The 23,543-nt window shown below is 35.0% G+C and overlaps 1 protein-coding gene across 1 annotated transcript; it reads right to left on the bottom strand.

Moving 5' to 3' along the window:
* Nucleotides 1-4,182: 4,182 nt before the first annotated feature.
* LOC118768436 (adhesion G-protein coupled receptor G6-like) lies at nt 4,183-23,342 on the bottom strand. Its single transcript, XM_036514927.1, has 11 exons — nt 23,195-23,342; nt 22,460-22,631; nt 21,175-21,333; nt 17,048-17,176; nt 16,499-16,648; nt 15,610-15,725; nt 12,869-12,989; nt 9,961-10,105; nt 7,970-8,042; nt 5,658-6,046; nt 4,183-4,319 (listed from the first exon to the last, which is right to left on the bottom strand). Exons 1-11 carry the CDS (start codon nt 23,311-23,313, stop codon nt 4,273-4,275), a joined length of 1,620 nt encoding a protein of 539 aa, XP_036370820.1. The 5' UTR covers nt 23,314-23,342; the 3' UTR covers nt 4,183-4,272.
* Nucleotides 23,343-23,543: the final 201 nt, after the last annotated feature.

Here is a 23,543-nt window from a genome sequence, read left to right as displayed (position 1 = left end):
TACTGCTTTGCAGTAGTAGACAGAGCATATAGATAGGTGTTAATCTGCCAGAATGAGGGTTCATTACACTGCTGTAAATATGCATCCCCAATTTCGTTAACAGCTGTTAGTATTATATCTGGTGGTTTTTTTTTTTTACTTTGGTAGAGAATACTCTCTTCTCCAGAGAGCACTTCAAAGCGGGAGTTGTTTTTTTCGGCTGTTTGTTTCACCTTTTTGTAGCAGTTAAATAGATCAGTATTCAATCCATAACTTCAAGTGTAATGATTTTGTAATTACAGTTTCTTCTATAAATACAGTTAGAAAGAGCTGAATAGGGATGAAGATAATGGCTAGCTTGCAAAAAGTTGATTAGCACCACCAAAAAGGGTGAATAGTAACATAACCTAGTTCTTCTGAACTATACCTACCCCTTGTTCAGTGAGGTCAAAATCAACCTCTAGCTATTTTTAGAACAGAATCTAAGACATACGCGCTACAATTCAGTTGGAATGAACTCTCCATCCGTTAGGATGGAAAATATAACAGTCAATGTTTGCCCTGATAGCAGTAAGCTTTGTCCCTGATGAAGGCTTTTGCTTTTCTCAAATTCATAATGCAATTTAATTGCATAAATATGCATTTAAGTAATAAACCAAGAGGCGCGTACGCAACATGAATTGACTTTTATAATAAATATATTGATTATTCTATCCATTTTCTTCGTATATATATATATATATATAAGTGTGTGTGTAGGTGTGTGTGAATTTGCTTCTATTTTGTTACCAATGCATTTAAATCCTGTGAGCGAATCATTTTCAAACTTGGCATGAAAGGTCCTCGGATTCAGTTATAAGTTCTCCTCAAATTTGGACCTATATTTGTTTAAGGGACAGAAAATAATTCTGATTTAACGAAAATTTGTCGGACGTCAGCGATAGGTACCTCATTAAGTTAGAATTTCTTTGTTTTCACGGATTTTTCAGGGTCCTTTTTATTCACGGTGCCCTTGGAAATAATGTGGAGAATCTTTTTAACAAGAAACAAAATGAAATGTCTCCCCCTCCACTCCCAATCTTCCCCCTCCGAGCCTATTTTAGTCGATTTTGTGGGCACTATGCACAATCAGTTTTGGAGGTATTACGCATTTGAAAACTATAGGAAAAGCCTTTTCCGTAATATATATATATATATATATATATATACGTATGTATGTATGTATGTATATGTATATATATATAGATATACATATACATATAAATTTATATATATATGTATATATATATATATATATATATATATATATATATATATATATATGTGTATATATATATATATATATATATATATATATATATATATATATATATATATATATATATATATATATATATATATTTATATATATATTCAGAGTGACTTAATTGACTTAATGTGAAGCAGTGCCTCGATTCGGCGGCGCCCTAAGCACCACTTGAGAGTCTATCGGACGTACTCTTGCCTTTATTTGGCGATTCGCTCGAGTCGTTCGCTCTGACATCCCGATACAAAGCATCCGGTAACTGATGCACTCACAGGATGCATATCACCAGGCAACACATACAGGCACTTGTTTCGGCGCGTATTCCAAGCGGCTGCGATATACTTCTAAATGTTTTAGTGGCTGCGAAGAAGCTTCGACTTAGCGGCGGAATACTCATTACTTAAAAGACACAAGAACACACAAACTAGTACTCGATCTGGTGAAGACGCAAATCCTTAGCCTTGTACACAATGAGGTCGCGAGACAGAGCATAGGCGGCTATTGCAGCAACAGAAATCACTTAACGTATAACACGATCAAACACTTGGGATCGATCGATTCTTAGAGGCTATGGTGTATGTTCGATTTGGCGGCACAATGCGTAGCACGTAAAACGTATCGGATTTACTACGGCCATTTATCGAAACATCGATCGACTCGTTCACTCTTATGCCTCGAGATATTGTAGAGGGTCGATTCGGCAGCAGTAGGTTTCCCTTGGTGCATAACAGATGGACATACGCACTCAATTGGACCAAGCGCATATTCTCGAAATGACTACGGCGAAGCTTCGTTTGGGAGGCACAATACACAGCATTAAAAATATAACACTTCTTAGATATCCTGCCCGGTCGTGACATCCAACAGTTCCCGATTGGATCAAACCTCCTGTACCACCTGAGATTCCCACCTATTTGCCTGGACTTAGTGGACATACTGAATGTATGCGGTCTCTCCCGGCCGGATCGGTGGAAGATTGAATTTAGTAACGATTTCCTCGTTCGTCTCGGCGAGATTTGTGGCCCTCGCTATCGCTCGTACGAGAGCATCATAACTTAACAGAAAAAAACAAACTTAAAAGTGCGCATTTCCACTTGCAGTTCTCTGCTCAGGAGAAAGAAATGGTCCATTTGTGAAAAGAATGTTGACGTGTGATGAGAAATGGGTTATTTTTAATACCATAAAAGAAAAACGTCCTGGGAAAAACGAGATGAACCACCTTCAATTTTTCCAAAACCTAGTCTGTATCCAAAGAAGGTGATGCTCTATATCTGGTGAGATTGGAAGGTTATTTTATATTACGAGCTACGTTCACAAAATCAGACGTTACATTCAGACTACTATTGTTCCAGATTAGACTGATAAAAGGAGGCAATTGATGAAAAATATCCGGAATTGTCCAACCGAAAAGGTATCGTCTTACATTCGGGCAACGCTTGACCGCACGTTTCTTTGCAGACCAGGCAAAAATTGACACAGCTTGAATGTAATGTCCTACCCTACCCACCATACTCACCTGAGCTTGCACTTTCTGATTATCATTTATTCTGATCCTTGTTGGGAAGAAGTTCAGTTCTATAAAATCTTACATCGATTCAACAGCCAGAAGGATACCAAGTTCTGGGAGGAAGGGATCGTGAAGCTGCCTCAGAGATGGCGAAAGGTAGTGGAGTAAAATGGAAAATATGTAGTTGAGTAAAGGTATGTACAGCTACCTGATTATTGTAAATGAATTTTACTTAAAAAACGCTACGCACTATTTTTACTAACCCAGTATATGTATATAAAGGTGCATGGGCCATTGGTTCGGTGCGTTGTATCCACGAGAAAGACACTTTCAGTGCACTCATCTGAAAAGGAGTACCAGCAACAACCGCGGTTTAATCTTACGATAAACAGGCATCTCGTTCAGTGGGGAGACTTGTATCCTCGGATGTTAAAAAACGTTGGATACCGAGATATTGCAGCCTAACTAGTCTAACTTCAATGTAGACCTTTTGGCATGTGCAGTCACGTGTTGTTGTGACATTTGTGCAGTGAAAGTAGACATGAATGTGTAAAAGACAGATGGAATATAATTGTTTGTGAAACATTCATTGCTAGAACAACGAGAGTTGAAAGACCTAATAATGTTAATTAGATAAACGATTATAAATCTTATCAGTTGGATATATCTTGCACGTATTCAACTTTTTAGTGGCATGTTTAAAATAAGAGATGGAATCACTGCCCCTCCAGGCCGTATTTGAACTTAGACTACAGTATTACATTATTTCATCTAAAAAACAAAGGCAGCAATAAGTCAGATTTAATCCTTTATTCAACAATTTTAAGGCTTACATTGATAACATTAAAGTGGCAATAAGAAAGAATATCAACACAGTTTCAAATCAAAACAACATTTTCTGTTTTCCTGTGTTTCAAGCAATAGGCTAAATAGAAATGTTACGACGGGTCATAGGATAGAGATATAGAGTAATAAAAAAAGCCGAAAACTAAACATTTAAGATTATATTATTGTGGATTATGCAGTCTCTCGGTTGCATAGTGTTGAACCAAAAGGTACAAATATAGTTTCTTAACAAGCAAATATATTGAATATTTATATTCAAAATTATATATTTATATTCCGTCGAGGTTGACTTTGCTTTCATCCTTTCGGGATGGATGAATTAGATACCAGTTGCGTACTGGGGTCAATCTAATCGACTGGCGCCCACCCTCAACATTTCCGACCTTGTGCCTAGAGAAAAGAATATTATATATTCATATTTAATATTCATACTTAAGAGTATATATTTATATTTAATATTAATATTTATATTTAATATTATATATTCATATTTAAGAGTATTATTTATATTTAATATTATATATTTATATTTAATATTATATATTTATATTTAATATCATATATGGAGAAAATATTATTTTATGACGTAAAATATTATCGAAGCGATTTTTGAAGGCACTTTTTCAATTTTCATTTAGAAATTTGTTTCTGCTGTTCTATCCTCGATTTCATTACCAAATCCTGGAAACACGAGAAAACGATATAAAATATTAATTTTAAACTTGTTAATTCCTGGCTTGTATAATTTATATATATATATATATATATATATATATATATATATATATATATATATATTTATATATATATATATATGTATATATTTATATATATATATTTTAATATATATATATATTTATATATGAGAGAAAATCAACTAGTTTTAGATCTTTGAGCGAGAGATATGTAACGGTATCGAACAGTAAGTTTAATTTGTGAACAGAAAGTGACAGTCCTACATAGGATGATCTTACTGTTGTTTAGCCTCAGGGAAACGCTTTTTCCAGCAGGCCACCGACATACAGTTTGTGTTCGTCTAGGATAGCATGAGCAACGGAGTTCATCGTCCCCATTTCTAGCCTTTATGATACCCACAGACCTATGTTTCGGGGTTGTTTCCCGTATTCGGTGTGAGATAATCACAGGTCAGTGATGGGAGCTTACTCAAACTGCTCATTCTATGTACTTTTTAAATCGACATAATCGCTGATCCCGTAACGAGAAATACATCTGGTAGGCAGCAGGAAAGGATGTTTCTCTGGAGCTCAACAACAGTAACACGTTCCAGTGTAGGACTGCCACATTCTGTTGACAAATAAGCTATATATATATATATATATATATATATATATATATATATATATATATATATATATATACATATATATACATACACACACACACACATATATATATATATATATATATATATATATATATATACTTAGTTCAATTTGAAAACTCCACCACAATAGACAAAAGCGCTAATATATGATATATGATATAAGTTATATGATGTATAAAAACATGTAATATACAAATAAATATCTGTAAATATAAATCCATCCGAATTTCTGAGTACCTCATTTCTTCTAATATAAAATACCTGTACATCATCTCCAAACGTTCTAATATATATATATATATATATATATATATATATATATATATATATATATATAATATATATATATATAAACGATAAACGTCGCCCTTTTCAAGCCTACCCAGGCTCATGGGTCCCGTTTCCCGGTTTCTGTGGCGTATGTGTTCCACCCATCTGGACGACGTCGACAACGAAGACGACACCGACGATGATGATGAAGGTAGTGATTATGATGATGATGATGACGACGATGATTGCGACGACAACAGCAGTGTTGATATTTTGATGATGTCTATCCTAAAAGTGACTGTGTTGTTAGAAATGGTGTTTGTGATTATCACTATCACTACAATATTGGCGATGGTTCTCACAGTGCAATGAATAAAAAAAAACCCAACACAAATCGCACTTACTTCTGCCGGCGACAACTCTCCTGGGATTCGCTCTCTTTCGTTTATTCACGGACTCTTTGATGATATCTCTGGTATCTTTCTTGTATAGACAATAGAATGTGAAGATAAACATTCCTTGAAGGGTATTGAATATAGAAAAAAGATACTCAAACACTTTTGTCGCTTCCCTAACAGCGAAGAATGCAAAGACCCATGTGAATCCAAGCAAAAACATCAAACCAACCAGGCCCAAAACACGCACTTTTCTTCTTTTGTGTTCAAATCTCTTGTTTCTTTGCGTTGATATGAGACGTTTTATCACCCGAGAAAAAATGATAAAGTTGAAGATGAGGACCATCACAACGGGAGTCAGGAAAGCAGCAAAGAAAGAAGGTTTGTTTAACCAACAGCTACAAAGAAAACAGAAAGCAATGAAGAAAAGAAATTCATCAGATATTCAGCCAATAAAATGAAGTATCACACAAGGATTTATGTGGAGTGATTTCGATCCAAAACGAAACAAAAAAATGTCTCATACTTGCGACAAATTATGTATTCTCTTTACTCTTTTACTTGTTTCAGTCATTTGACTGCGGCCATGCTGGAGCACCGACTTTATTCAAGCAACTCGACCCCATCACTTATTCTTTGTAAGCCCAGTACTTATTCTATCGGTCTCTTTGCCGAACCGCTAAGTGACGGGGACATAAACACACTAGCAACGTCTGGAGGGACAAACACAGACATACAAACTCTCTCTCTCTCTCTCTCTCTCTCTCTCTCTCTCTCTCTCACACACACACACACACACACACACACACACACAACACACACACACACACATATATATATATATAAAGCCTTGTGAGTGGATTTGGTAGACAGAAACTGAAAGAAGCCCGTCGTATATATGTATATATATATTTAGATATATACATATATACGACAGGCTTCCTTCAGTTTCTGTCTACCAAATCCACTCACAAGGCATTGGTCAGCCCGAGGCTATAGTAGAAGACACTTGCCCAAGGTACCACGCAGTGGGACTGAACCCAGAACCATGTGGTTGGTAAACAAGCTACTAACCACACAGCCACTCCTGCGCCTACGTTAATGAGTAAAGTTATTTTATTGGGCCTTTCGATATCCAGACACTCAGAAATACACACACACACACACGCACACACACACACACACGCACACACAGACACACACACACGCACACACACACAGACACACACACACGCACACACAGGTTGACAAAAGATTAGAGGTCTATACATATGAAATTTGTATATATATATAAGATATGGAGATGAGAATAGCACAGAAGTGAGTCTATGTCATTTCAATTTAAGAGGGAATTTAATAAAAATGACTTTTAACAAATTATATAAAGAAAATATGCATTTCTGTTATAAGCACAAGGCCTGAAATTTCGGGGGAGATCGACCCCAGTATGTAACTGGTACTTAATTTATCGGCACCGAAATGATGAAATGCAAAGTCGATCTCGGGGGAATTTGAACTCAGAACGTAGCGGCAGTTCCGGTCATTTCAATATGTGACCGCGTGTGTATTGTTGGTGATTTTCTTTATCCGTCTTTCCTTCTTTGGACTTTTTCTGTATTTCTGATGAAGTGCTCCGCTCGAAACGTGAAATTCTCTTTCTTTTCTTTCCTTTCCTGAGTACCCAATAACAGTACTTGTTCCACGTCCTCGCGTTGTTGTTTTTTCTTGCTTGTTCATGCTTGGATTGACTATATATATATATATATATATATATATATATATATATAATATATATATATATATATATATATATATATATATATATGTATATATATACATATATATATATATATATATACACATATATATATATATATATATATATATATATATATATATATATATATATATATATATATATGTATACATATATATATATATATATATATATATATATATATATATATATATATATATATATATATATATGTATACATATATATATATATATATATATATATATATATATATATATATATATGTTTTGTTTATATTTTTGTATGTTGCTTTCATCAGTAGATATTTGGTCTTATTAGATTGAAGAGAGGAGAAACACAAATGAAATCATTGATATTCATGAGTCTTAGAACAAAAGCATTAACAATGATATTGAAGTACGTTTACTACCAGCAATCAAAGTCGTGGCTTGATGCTAGCTGACCTAGTATTCTACAATACTAAAGGGGTAAATATATATATAGCAATAATATTAGTTGTGAAGAGCAGAGAAAATGAGGTGAACGAAAAAGAGAAATACTTACACCTCTGCGATTTTGATGTAATTGTATGTGGAGTTAATTGCCAGGGTAATTATAACGATGACAGCTGGAAGACCTGATAACGACATTTACAGAAATGAATATAAATCTCTAGATATTAATTAATATTTAAAATCATTATTATATGATTTTGTTGACAATGTTTTTGTTCAGAAAAACTGTCGAGTTCAAAAGAAATGAATATTTTATTTCGTATCACACACTCATCACTTCATGCCATTTTCTCCTTTGGTTTCTTGGAAATAGGTACCAGTAATATGCAATATGGATTCTTTCAACAATATGTTTCAATGGGAACCAAAAAGTAATAAAATGTAAAAACGATTTGGACAAACTTATGAAGATTAAATGGCCTGGTCGGGTAGTAAAAATTCACTGTCACCAACTTCACATATTACTTCGCATGTCCGGTGAAAGTGCAGAATGGATAACTCTTAGATTTCTGTCAAGAGACGAGATCAGACTGTAACTATTTGCATGAAAATTCAAATAACTTTAGCCTACCCAACAAGCTAGAACAAGGAGGGTGTGCTTTTGTTCTCTATAATTTACATTTCATCACGGATGTATAAATATTATATTTCATTCATCTTTGTATCCACGCGTATGCATCTCTTTTCAACTACTTCCAACATCTTGCCAGTTTACCAATCTATTCGATCCCAAATAATATATGTACTTCATCTGTCTTTATTCTTGATTGAACTACCATGTTGATTAAGTAAAAATTAATATCTTTTTTCCACAACTCATTCATTGAGGTATTTAGGCAATTGACATTTTCCTTGTTCCAAGTTACCTTAAAACAAGCGTTCTTTTTGTGTCACTCTCTAAAAGATGACATATTTTGAATTTTCTGCGTTCATGACCAGATTGCAAACATTATTAAGAGGGAACTCCTACATGGTCTATTGATCTGCTAAGAAATAAAAGCCTAATATTTGAGGAACAATAATTTACAGTATTTTAGGAAATTAATAACATATTGGATTATGTCACCTATGATAAACTATGTCTAAACAGAGGGAATGGTCACGTCAAGAGCGTCATTGCTCATGAATCAGTAGAGTTAATCTGAGGTCAAATAGCGACATCAACAATAAGGTATTTTGCAGTGGTTCCGTCTAAATATAATATTGGACCCACAACCTTGGGTCTTATTTAAATTCTTCGCCAAATCAAGATGAACAATCTACATGCAACTCTCATCAAATTGCACAAGTAAAACGACCGAGTGAAGATGTTTGATTATTTGTTGTTAGCTTCTGTGTCATCTCTTTTCCTCACCAAAATGAAAATATAAGCTAAGAATGTTTCACATCAGATGTGAGTCCACCAGACCTCTCAGTCCATGTTTCCATTGGTTCCTCTGGAGTTTAGCTTAAAATCTCACCCATTTTCAATGTACGATATATAGTAATCCACCATAACCTGGGTATTTACCTACGCTACACAATAATACTACAAAATTTAAACTGTCAAAAAAGGTTTAAATTTCTGTACTTTGTTCAGCGTGTTAGAAAGACTAGCTAAATTTCTTTAAGTACCATTCTTCAGTCTTTCTAAATGGAAGAATAAATTGAATAGTGTAGTGTTTGATGTATTGACAAGATAATCATCGACAGAACGTTTTTAACCATAGGTCTGCTTAATCAGTTCTGAAGTAGCACCAAACTACAACAGTAAGGTAGGGATGTGTTCACTCAGAGTTTTGTATCCAGAGTCCAATAACTGTCTAGGCTTACTTTTCTCTTCAACATATTTGGCGCAATGAAATGAATAAGATCCAGATATACTGGTTTTGAATCATTCAAGTGAACCTTTTACCATCAAGTAATTTCAAACACAAAAAACGAAATAAGGAGAATGTGTGTGTGTGTGCGTGTGTGTGTGTGAGGGAAGGAGAGAGAAAAGAAATAATATTTGCGTAAGATATAAAGTTTGAGACAAAGCCAGAAAGCAATTATACATACCCCAGGCCAAAATTGCACTCTTCTTCATAAAAGACGTCTCCCATGTTTTGAATACAACGATCACACTTAGATAGACATGGAAAGCTTCAACACTCATCCACGCGAGAGATGTCAGAAGGAAGTAATGTAAGAGGGCAGCCACTGCCTACAATAATAATAACAACAACGGCAACAGGTTACTGATTTCTGAGATTGATACATTGTCTTAAATACATATTGTTTTGCAGGGTGGTGGTATATGGTTAACTATATCAATGTCAATACTTCGTTGGTATTTTAGGTTTACAAACCCAGAAAGGGTGAAACCCAAATTAGACGCCTGCTGAAGATTTAACACAAAATTTAAGGTATTTCGCTTGGTGCTTTTCCCGACCCAACACTGTCCGCTCTCACAGAATTAGATGAACAAGTAAGACCGACAACTCTGAGAAGTAAAATATTCATTATGATAATAAAAGCACAAGGCCTGACATTTGGGAAGAGGGGATGAATCGATTACATCTACCCCAGTGTATCACTGGTACTTAATTTATCGACCCGAAAAAGTTGAAATACAAAGTCAACCTCAGCGGAATTTGATCTCAGAACGTAGCGACAGGTAAAATACTGCTATGCATTTCGTTAAGCGTGCAACCGATTCTGCCAGTTCGATGCCTTAATAATAATAATAATAATAATAATAATAATAATAATAATAATAATAATATTAAAAATAATAATAATAATAATAATAATAATAATAATAATAATAATAATAATAATAATAATATTAAAAATAATAATAATAATAATAATAATAATAATAATAATAATAATAATAATAATAATAATAATAATAATAATAATATTAAAATAATAATAATAATAATAATAATAATAATAATGATGATGATGATGATGATGATGATGATGATGATGATGATGATGATGATCCACCAAAAAAAGTCAACCACTTGTTATTCATGGATGACCTCAAATTTTATGGTAAAGATGAATCCCAAGTCAGTTCCCTCGTTGATACGATGTATAATTTCTGTGCTGATATCAGAATGGAGTTCGGACTGAAAAAGTGTGGTGTGTTAGTGTTCAAGAGAGGCAAAATCAAATGTATGAACGGTCTTGCGATACTGTCGGGGGAAGTTATGAAGTAGATAGAAGAGACGGGCTATAAATACTTGGGGGATTTTGGAAATGGATAAATTGATGGAGAAAGAAATGACAGAAAAATTTAAGGAGGAGTACTTGCGCAGACTGAGACTGATCCTTAAGTCGAAATTAAATGGACGGAATAAGATGGAAGCTATCAACATCTGGGCGGTTTTAATCTTTAGATATGGAGCAGGGGAAATCGCATGCACAGTCGCCGAACTATACAGCTTAGACAGAAAGACAAAGAAGTTGCTTACCAGATATGGGATACTCCACATAAAAAAGTGTCACAGACAGACTATATGTACCAAGAAAAAGAGGGGGAAGAGGACTGACTGGATGCGAACACAGCATTAGAACAGAAAAAACAGCATGGTGTGTAAAAAACGCTACCGAACCACTATTATAGGATGTAGGAAGGTCAGGTTTGTATAGAATTGAAGATAGCAAAGATAAAGCACTATACAAGCACTTGAGAATGAATGAAGCTGAAAATAAGTGGACAAACAAAATAAGGCATGGACAATTCCATAGGGATGTTGAAGATGCTATGGATGACTAAAAGTAATTTAAAACCGGAAACGGATGTTCTAATCCGTGCTGCCCAACAGAAAGTACTGAGAACGAATTACATCGAATACAAAATAGACAACACATCAGAAAGTGATAAGCGCAGAATTTGTGAACAAAATGGCGAAACCGTATGGGATATTACCAGTCAATGTACGCCACTAGCCCAGAAGGAATATAGAGGACGTCATGACAATATAGCAAGGATTGTCCATTGGACACTGTGCAACAAGTATGGACTTGACAAAGCAAAAAGTGGTACGAACATAAACCCAAAGGTATCATCGAAAATAATAATCCAAAGATCCTGTGGGTTTTTATGATTCAGTGCGACCATGAAATAGATAATAAGAAACCAGTTAATTGAGAAAGAAAGCAAACGATGCTGGATAATATATATAGCATGTCCAGCTGAAAACAAGTTATGCGATAAGGAAGAAAGAAAAGTCGTCGAGAGATAAAACAGGTTAGCTTGGGAAGTTAAGCTGTTGTGGTCGATGAAAAAGGTGGTAGTAGTATCAATAATTGTTGGAGCACTGGGAACATTGAGTTAAAATCTCGAGACGTTCATGGAAAAAATAGGGGCTGCAATAAGGGTGGAACACTTGCAGAAAACGGCACTGCTTAGAACCGCTCGATGGTGCCCGAAAAAGAGGTGTTACCTTAGTTCACTGGTAGGGAACAGCTGGCACCGTAGTACACCTCTAGCGTGAGTTGTGCAAAGAAAATAAATAAATAAATAAGTAGTAGTAGTAATAATAATAATAATAATAATAATAATAATGATGATGATGATGATGATGATGATGACGATGATGATAGTAATAATAACGATAATAATAGCTGCCTATTAGGTTGAAGAACTCAGAGTGATGCCATGAAATTGAAGGAACGTTGAACGAGAGGCTAACATAGACGTGTTGGCTGGGGTAGACGTTTCATATAAAGGTGAGGGGGAGGTGTGCAAGACGTTATGCAAAATACAATTTGAAGATAAAAGTTTTGGAATCTTTTGATAAATGAATATTGGGCAAATTGAAGGCCGCAAATAAGTTGAAACTGGAAAAATGTTGGAAACAGTTGCAACGTAGGTTATTATAGGATGGAATGTATTTGAGGTAGTAGACGGTTGTTCATAACGCTTAATATAAAACAAAATATTCAATGGCTTAGAAGTCTTTTCGCTTACCTTACAACCAGCCATTGTTTGTACGTATGATTGCATCCCGACAAGGAAGATAAAATAAGCGACAGCCAAAGAATAGCACAGGCTTACTAAAACCTTTGAACTCATTAAATCCCACAGTTTTCTGAAATAATGAACAAAAACAATTAATATTTTATTTATTGAAGCAAACTCTAAAGCAATCACTCAATGCATAAATAATAAAGTACGACTGTGTGTATTGGTGGCTGGCTCAGTTAGAAAATAAAGGATATCTTAAAATCAATAAATATCTTAAAATCAATAAATATTTTATCTGTGGCTCAGTGGCAAAAAGTTTGTCGTGGAAGCATATTTTTTATTGCACTCACCACCCATGAAGTGTCTTGTCTGTGTCCATTTTAATCAATAATCTGCCCTAGAAATTTTATTCTTGGCATCACAAATTTACACTTTTCCTCGTTGACTTTAAAATCACAATCTTTTTGTTCTTCGAAGACCTTTTTAACATGCTCAGTATGCTGACCACGAGATTCACTTTTTATGGGTATGTCGTCAAGGAAAGCTATAGCGAAATCCGAACCTGCGAACATTGTGTCCATAACGTACTGGAAAATTCCAGGTTCTACCTCTCTATACCAAAGGGAAGTCGATTAAATTTATACAATCCTTTGTGGGTATCTATTGTCCATAATTTTAAACATTCCTCATCAACTTTGTACCTGCAAGTATGCTTCAGATACTTCCAGCTTTGGAAAGAAATTTTCTCCATTCAACTTACTCCAGATTTCAAGAATTCATTTGAACTTCTTAAAAAAGTCAGCCCATACTCGGATTTTATTATTTTTTCTTGACATAAACTGTTGCGGACGCCCATTTTGTGTGATCAATTTTTCAATAATGTCAAGCTTTTCACGCCTATCCAATTCGCCGTTGACTTGTTTCAACGCGGCGAAAGTTACAGTTCGTTTTGGTTTAAATACCACTATAGCGTTTTCTTTCACTTGAAAATTCGCATTTTTGAATCAAAGACCTAATTCATCAGAAAAACAAACTCAAGGAAATATAAAAAAATTTTTTTTTTTAAATATTCTGACGCCTTATGTGTACAAGCGGAAGAACCATTCACATCTTTACGAAAGATATTTACGGGGAGGTCTCATAAGTTGAATAATTCCATCCAGTCTGTTCCAAATAAATTTGTCTTATTATTCAACATAAAAACTTTGGCTCTCAAAATTTTTCAACGAATTGTAACATCACTTAACATTTCGCCCATAAAATGTAATTTCTTTCCTGAAACCCCTCGCGCAATTTTCGAAGTTTCCTTTAATCTAGGTTTCCCTATATTTCTCCATGCATCTGTGTTAAATATCGCGATATCACTGCACGTATCCAGCTGTAACTTCACATTCCCATTATTCAGTTTTATAGACACAAATTTTCTTTTTTGAGCCTCTCTTAGAATTTTTGTTGACATTCTTTCCAGAATATTTTCGTTCGACCTTTTTTATTCGTTTCACTCTACAATGTGAGTTTTTACGTCCGATTTTTCCACACTTAAAACATTTTAAATCTTTAAAAGGACAGTTACCTTTAAAATGTAAACCTCCGTACTCAGAGTATGGACTGGGTTTTGATACTCGTTGTTTTTTTTCTTAGCCGTTTCAGGTCGACACGCATATATCTGTGAACAATCTTTTTCTTCAATTTTATCCGCATCATGTCTTAAATTGATAATACTCTGGAATTTTTTAGCCACTGCCTGTAGAGTTAAGTTTGGGTCTTGTTCAAATTTCGTTAATCTGCATCTTTGCTTGCAGTTAGCCCTCGAACAGAAATGAGACATTTGAATATGTTCGGAGTAAAGTAATTTAATTTGAATTTTTCACACTCTCTGTTCACAACTCCAGCATGGGTAACGAAATATTCCTCATGTTTTTGACTAAAGTTAAGCACTGCCAGTGAGAATTAAACGGGGAACTTGTTTCACTGAAAATTTTCGATAAAAATGTTTCTTCAAATTAATTTCAGATGACGTAGATTGCGATTATACTGAAATTTATTTTTCATCATAACCATACGTTTTGATGATGTAGAATACAATTATGTTAGAAAAATACTTCTGAAGCATATTCCATCTTTTCCTATCTAGAATTTATTAAATGCGTATGTTTTCCATAAAAGGAAATTTTTCAGAGATACTGGCTTAATTAAAAATGTGAATTTGTTGAAACAGTTATTTGTTATGTTACAGGCCTTAGAACATCCCCACGTGATCACTGGATTCATGCTATTTCTAGCATACTAAATGACCACATAAAGGATGGGCTACTCTTGTGTTTGTTTAAAAGAGAGAGATTAATGTGGCAAAGTTTAGTCAAAGTAATACCCGATGTCTTCATGAAATCCAATACTGTCTTGGTGAGGGGTATTATTCTGAATTTGTTTTCTGGGTGAGCAAGTACGATTACACAAATAAAAGATTCAAAGGAAAATTGGTCGTAATATACCAGAAAGTAGTAGTAGTAGTAGTAGTAGAGACGAAGTCACTACTGTCACTACTCTATTGTTCTATATTTTTTGTGAATTATAAAGCTATTCATCAAAGTGATAATATTCTAGAATTCTTTCCTCACCCATATTTTCCCTATAGACATCAAACACACCGATCTGACCAGCCTGTGAGTACCCCACAAACTGAGGTATACTGTCTCTCTGCATTTGAATAGTTTATAAAAGGAAGTAAAAACTGAAATGCTTACCTGAAACAAACATGAATTATTATTGTAAGAATGAGTAAGACAAAGGATATTGCACAGCCTGTTTTTGATATAATAGATAAGGCATTGTCTGTCTCTCTTTCAGCCTGGTAGACATTCTACAAAAGAAACAAACAAAAACAGATTAGCTCCTCCTACTACTCCTTTCTTATATGTCAGTTAGTACTTATGAAACGAGAGTGTATAATGCTGATGTAGAATGTGAGGACTCTGCTGCATTAATAATGTTCCAGGTAAGGTTGACACTAATAGAAACAATATCAAGGATCTGGCTATTTATTCTCAGTCTTCGTGATGTTAGGTAATGGCAGAACTGGAATGGGGTGAACAAACATGTGCCTTTAGCTCCGCTTTCCTTCAGGCTGAAATAGTTACCATAGACAGGGGGATGTTTTATTGTAGGTAGCAGAGGTATTGTTTGGAGCATGTATATTATTGAAATGAAAGTCTCAGGTGGAGAAATGACATGCACGAGAGGAGAGATCTTGTGACAGAATCATGAAGAGACCAAATATTAACGTCTGAATAGCAAGCATGTCTCAATATAAATGAAGATTTTTAAATCAAGAGAGATGATTCCGACGATCTCTACCCACTTCACATCAATGCTGAAGGAATTACTATGCATTACATTGGGAATGGTAGTATCGTACATTTAAAAGGAACCATCCGGTGTATAAACTATAAAGAGCAGCGATGACAACTAGAACAGCAGAGACTTTTTACAATATATCAACCTTATATATTTACCAAGATACTCTGCACCACAAAAGGCAGGGGATATGTTATTACACAACTCTTTAAAATCAGTAATGTATAGACATAACTTTCAAATTACGGGTAATTAACAACTTGTCAAATTATTACCAACCATTAATAAGGCAAAACTTGTAAGATGGTCACAGGAGCAAACTATTTCCTTTCCTGATTCATGTTTGGATATTCGACAACCTCTTGATGACCACCCGGGACTCAGTCCTGAGCTTTCATCCCAGTAAACACATTGTGGGTTGTTGGCATTCTGAAAAAAATTAAACATTGATAATTCGATCTAATTACTTTGTAATTAGAATTTATGTAATTATAATGCGACTCATTTGACTTAGAAAATACCGAAAAACACCATGATCGTCGATGTTTGGTTGGTATTGACATTGTGAACTCCATAATACTTGCTGTGACATAGTTCAACTAATCATTTCATCTTGTTTATAAGTCTATGTCTTTTCTCGTAATTTACACAGAATCGTTATTAGAATGGAAGAAAAGGACATTGGATAGAGTAGTTCTAGAAATACCTAATGAAATATAAAATGATATGGTGTACACGGCTGGGATGTGTTTCATCATAGGTCTACTGGGTCAGGGATGGCATGAACCTTAATAGCAACAGCAGCAATAATAAATACATAGCTATTACCTGATCTAATATATTGAACGATATATTAACCGGTTCTTCAAGGTCGCTTACTGAAATGTTAGGAATGTTCGCAGCAAGAACATGGCTGTTGATTCTAACATTTTGCTTGGTACTAGCGTTTTGTGTTACCTGTAAAGAAAATTCATTATGTAAATCAATTTATTCAGTGGAATACATTGCTAAAGCGTGAAACGATCAAATGTTATTCTTGTCCTTAGACATCGTTACTTTAGTCAACAGCCCAACTTAGTAAAATATATACTGGTTTCAAACTTTGGCACAAGGCCAGAGGTTTGGGGGTGGAGTAAGTCTATTACATAAAACCCAGTAGTTTCATAGATTTAAAAGGAACCATCCGGTGTATAAACTATAAAGAGCAGCGATGACAACTAGAACAGCAGAGACTTTTTACAATATATCAACCTTATATATTTACCAAGATACTCTGCACCACAAAATGCAGTGGATATGTTATTACACAACTCTTTAAAATCAGTTATGTATAGACATAACTGTCAAATTACGGGTAATTAACAACTTGCCAAAATATTACTGGTACTTATTTTATTGACTGTGAAAGAATGAAAAGCAGAGTCGACATCTGCGAAATTTGAACTCAAGACAGATGAAATGCCTCTATGCATTTTACCCAGCATGCTAACTATTCTGCAAGTCGAAAGCCTGGCAATAATAAAATATATATTACAAAAAATATCCCATAGGGGTTCGCACGTGACAGTTGCACTTGTCCTGAGGGACGGATAATTTGTTTAATACTGAAATTGTTTATATAATGGTGGTCGGTATTCGAGTAACTCTGTTGGTAATCAACGAATCCCACGTTCAATTTAGCTGCTTAACATCTTGAGTAAATGGATGTCTAACACAGACTCCGGTTGGTAATTTGTTCTGTAATCCATTTGTAAGTATACATGTGAGTGTATGTATGTATGAATTCACACACACACACACACACACACACACACACACACACACACACAGACACACACACACACACACACACACACACACACACACACACACACACACAGAGTAAAGTTTCTTTTTATCTTGTATTAAGTAGGCAATATTCAGAAATGCTCAGATAAAAGACACGAGACGCAAAGATATAAAAAAGTATAAAAGTTAAGGAGAATTTCAGACAGGTTCAACAATTCAATCATGCATATATTCTGTCATGGATCAATGCATATCGGTCTTTAAAATATACCAATGTATCAGTCGTTAAAATATTAAAACATTAAAAATTCATGAATATAGAAATATATAAAAATCTAATATACATATATAAAAAGATGAGTGAAAATAGGTTAGAACGGCGTTGTAAAAATTATTAAGAATTAAAGTATGTATATACAGGGGTTGGACAAAATAATGGAAACACCTAACATCATAGCATCATAATTTTGAAGTATCTATAAAACCGTCAAAAGCTTGTGTATTTTTATGTCTTTTGATTTATTATTAGTGTTGCTTAATATGTTTTGCTAAAATTGCTGTTTCTTTTCAGATATCATCAGAAAAATGTAATTAAAATTTATCAAAACGACAGATCTGTCAGACTTTCAAAGAGGTAAAATTGTTGGTGCTCGTATGGTAGGCACCAGCATAACGAAAACAGCCGAAATGTTTCGTGTATTAAGAAGTACTGTCTAGAAAGTAATGAGAAAACCTCTTCGTCGAAACAAAACTCCGGAAGAAAACCAAAACTTTCAGATAGGGACGATCGGACTCTTACGTGAATTGTTTGTTAGAAAAGATCACAAGAGTACAGATCCCCAAACTACTGCAGAGCTTAATGACCACCTCGAGAACCCAGTTCCGACAGAAACTGTTCGCCGAGAGCTCCACAAAGCCGGATTTCACGAGAGGGCTGCAATCAGAAAACCATTACTTTCAAAGACAAATGTTAGAGTGGAATAAAAACCTACAGAATTGATCCCTAGAGCAGTGAAAAAAATTTATTTTCTCGGTCGAGTCATCCTCTACCTTAGTTTCGACCACCGGCCGAGTATACCTGTAGAAACAGACAAGAGAAGCATTTGAACCAGACTGCCTTCTTCCAACTGTTAAACATGGAGGAGGATTTGTGATGATCTGAGGGGCTATGTCTTGGAAATCCGCCGGCTCAATAGTTTCCCTTCATGGCAGTATTAATAGTCAAGGCTATTTAAGCATTTTATCTGATCAAATTCATCCTATGGTTGCGGAACTGTTTCCGGGGAGAAACGCAATCCTTCAGGATGATAATGCACCAATTCACACAGCTAAAGCTTTTCCTGAATAGCACGAGGAACATTCTAGTGAAGCTGAACATCTTATCTGGCCACCAGAGCCCCAGATCTCAATATTATTGAACATGTATGGTGCATTTTAGATAAACAAGTAAGGAGTCGATATCCTCCACCATCATCACTACAAGAACTGGAGACTGTTTTAGCTGAAGAATGGACAAAAATTCCTTTGGAAACAATTCAAACTTTGTACGAGTCCATACCTCGCAGAATTCAAGTCAAAGACGATCCTACCTCATATTAAAATACATTTGTTTGAGATTTTAAGGTGTCCAACCTCTGTATGTACGCATAAAATACATATGTGTATGATTGTGTATATATGTAAGAGTAATTATCATCTTCATGACCATTATTTAGCATGTTTTCCATACTGGCATGAATTTGATGCTTGGAAAGGAACCCACGAACCCCAGGATTATATCAATCTATAATGTTGACTTTGGCAACGGTTTCTACAGCTGAATGGCCTTCCTGATACCATCCACTTTACAATGTGTTCTAAGTGATATTCCAGTGTTACCAGTAAAAGTAAGCCCACCAAAACAAGGAAAAGGGAAAAAAATCCCCCTCGGTAGTGAAGGAGTATATTTGAGAAAATAGGGGTGAGTGGTATTATACCAATGCTGAAGGTTAGATTATGGTGGAAAGACAAACAGAGGAGATGCAGACTATCCCATTTTATGTGTGTGGGTGGCAGTAGGTAAAATCAAGATATAGACGGAGGTAACGAGGTGCCTGGGTATATGTACGAGGTACAAGAAGGTAGGTACATGAGGGTATCCAGACAGTGGAACACGTGGGTAAAGAGTGTGTAAAGAGATAGTGACAAATGGTAAAGTTGGGGCCAAGAGGTCGATTGTGTAAGGGATGAGCAAAAGCTGTTAACGTCCCTTATGGTATTTGCAAAGGGAGGTCATCCCTTTCTCGTCAACCTAAGTGATACGCACGGACTGCAGTTTCTAGGTATTTGCCTGTCTTCGGCGTACGGCAATCACCGATTTTCGATGAAGGGAGTCCGTTTGCAAATACTTATTTTCGAAATCAGTGACGGAAGTTACTGGAAAAACAATAAATAAATATTTACAAACGGTCTCCCTTCATCGAAAACCGGTGATTGCCGTATGCCGAAGACAGGCAAATACCTAGAAACTGCAGTCCGTGCATATCACTTAGGTTGACGAGAGAGGGATGACCTCCCTTTGCAAATACCATAAGGGCACAGAAAGTGTGCCTAAAGCCAGCTGGAGACGATGATCTCCTGGGGCTAAAAGCTACAGTAACACCCACCCTTAGTGGTTAGCCATATAGAGATAGCTAGTATACTTTATGCTTTATATTTGTATTTCAATTATAAATGCTCTTCGCGTCGTTACTTTAATCTAATGTTATTTCAAGAGCAAACAGTGATTTCATTATATCTGAGCAACAGAAATCAACAAATGTTTAACATTTTGATTTTTATATTTGAACAGAGACTCTAAATTAACTCAGAATGTCCGGTGTATTGGTCATTCTGTAGCGCTCCAATCAAGCTGAAACATCGGTTTCTGATGATTCGTGGATGTTATTTCTGTGTTTTTAATATACCAACTTCCTTAAGAGTAGTCTGTCCGAAATAAAACTCAAAACAAATACCCTCCTGAGTTTCTATATGCGTAATAAATTGTTCACATACACATACTCCTATATATAGATGTGTACATACACGCAAACATTGGGAGTTGTATTGTATTAGTATTGTTTCAAAATGTATCAATGAATTCAAACATATTCTGGTCAACAAGAAATTTTTCCATTTTTGTTCCATACCCTATATAGCTTATCGTCCCGCATGGAGAAAAAAGTTATCCGTGAAACGGATGACCTTTCTTCGTCTTTCAGACGTTTTAATAAACTCCTTGGTAATGATATAGATGCCATGATCTTCGCATCTGCTTCTTGTTGGTCGGAATTTGGTGCGGGATTTATCTGGTGGAGAAAAAGACAGGTAAATTGAAATCAATAAAGAATAAATAACACTACTACAGTTGCTACTGCTACTATTATTGTAACCTCTTCTTCCACAACCACTACACGACTACAACATTGCAAGTAACATAATATCTAAAACTACCAGTATCATACACTGCCATTATCTCATACACAAGCAACCATTGGGGTTTCTACGTCGGTCAACTAATTATTGGTCTATTCAATAATTTTCTACATTCTGCCTCGATCGCTTTCTTGTCTTGGGATCGCAGTGATATGAAGACAGAAGCATATTGTACAAAACTCTCATTATCTCATTGTTTTCAACCAATGACTTAATTTTCCACTAATTATTCCTGAAACGTTTTGTACCAAGCACACATAGATACAACCAAATACACACGTATACTCCCTTAGCTACACAATTACACATGATGATGTATACAGCTGAAACATGCACAAACTTGTTATATTTTTCTGATGAAGCAATTGATCAGAAAAATAATGCGGCCACTTGCACGAATGTAAGTTCTAATTATTGTGCTAGGGTTATGGATGATCTATTTAATCTGATTGATACATACATACATACATACATACATACATACATACATACATACATACATACATACATACATACATTCATACATACATACATACATACATACATACATACATACATACATACATACATACATACATACAAACATATTTATATACCGAGGGCGGGGGCTGAAAAGTTGAAAAATTTCTTGCCTTGGGCAAACGAAAATATAGGAGGATCAGTTAATTATGATTTTAATCAACATATTTCCCTCTCAGACTCATTGCAGAGGTTCTAGTTGTTTTAAGTCTTGTAAAAGAACGAGGAAGGTTGGCCTTCCAACCAGCCCTTTCACGATTCCCTTAAAGCCATGACTTTCAGCATCTCCTCGTATAGAAAGATAGGTATATAGATAGATATATATGTTAGATAGAATTGTAAGCCGCATCAAATAAAATAAGTACAATAACTACTTTATATGACAATAAAGTTAATTATATTTCATTCTAATGTATTTTATCAACTTGGGTGTTTAGAACAAACGGTTAACAAGAGAGTAATCATGAGAACGTTTAGTACCCTTGTATTTGCTTCTGTTTCAATAGTTCCATAGGAAACCCCATAGAAAAGACCATCGAATGTATCATTTTTCACTTTGGCAACACCAATACCAAGATTAGAATAAATAGCTGTGACTTGCTGCTCCTCCAGTGGAATCTTTCCTGGGATTTCTTGTATAAGATCCAGCAATCTGTGAGAAAATCAAGAAAACGACTTTCCGTTAACAATGTGTTTCGAATACGTAATTAGCTTTAGGTGTAATTACACTAATTATTTTGATTAACTAATTTTTGCATGCTACTCTTGCTTCTATTTCTTCTGTTGTTGTTGTTAGCGTTGATGCAACAACTTTTATTATTTATGCCCTGCAAATAAGGTCGCTGCAGCTATTACTATTTCTTCTTCTTCTTCTTCTTCTTCTTCTTCTTCTTCTTCTTCTTCTTCTTCTTCTTCTTCTTCTTCTTCTCTTCTTCTTCTTCTTTTTCATCATCTTCTTCTTCTTCTTCTTCTTCTTCTTCTTCTTCTTCTTCTTCTTCTTCTTCTTCTTCTTCTTTTCATCATCTTCTTCTTCTTTTTCATCATCTTCTTCTTCTTTTTCATCATCTTCTTCTTCTCCTTCTTCTTCTCTTCTTCTTCTTCTTCTTCTTCTTCTTCTTCTGCTGCTGCTGCTGCTGCTGCTGCTACTACTACTACTACTACTACTACTACTACTACTACTACTACTACAATCATCAAAAGTGATTTGAATATTACCTGTTGGCACTTCTCTTCTCTTGTTCAGCTCCAGCCAAAACCTCCTCTGGTATGTTTATCAAATTGTTTATAGACCGAAGTGTATTATTCGCAGACACTTTCGGTATCAATGCCACCATTTTCTCATAAATGCCTACAACCAAGTCAGCAGCATCTTTTTTTAAATATATTGATTTCTTTGATATATTTAACATCTCTTCCGAAATATTGTCGAAGTTTGCTGGAAAATTTAACATGAAATTTAAATAAATTACAGTCGCCTTGAGTTGAAGTATTAGATGAAAATTAAGCGTTACTTAACAATTAATGAATCACCAGAATTTAACTAACAACTCCGACTCTAAATAGC

This window comes from Octopus sinensis, linkage group LG29 (assembly GCF_006345805.1).
Source record: "Octopus sinensis linkage group LG29, ASM634580v1, whole genome shotgun sequence".
Lineage (NCBI taxonomy): Eukaryota > Metazoa > Mollusca > Cephalopoda > Octopoda > Octopodidae > Octopus > Octopus sinensis.
Note: the sequence above shows the minus strand (reverse complement) of the source record. Positions and strands in the feature narration are given on the sequence as shown.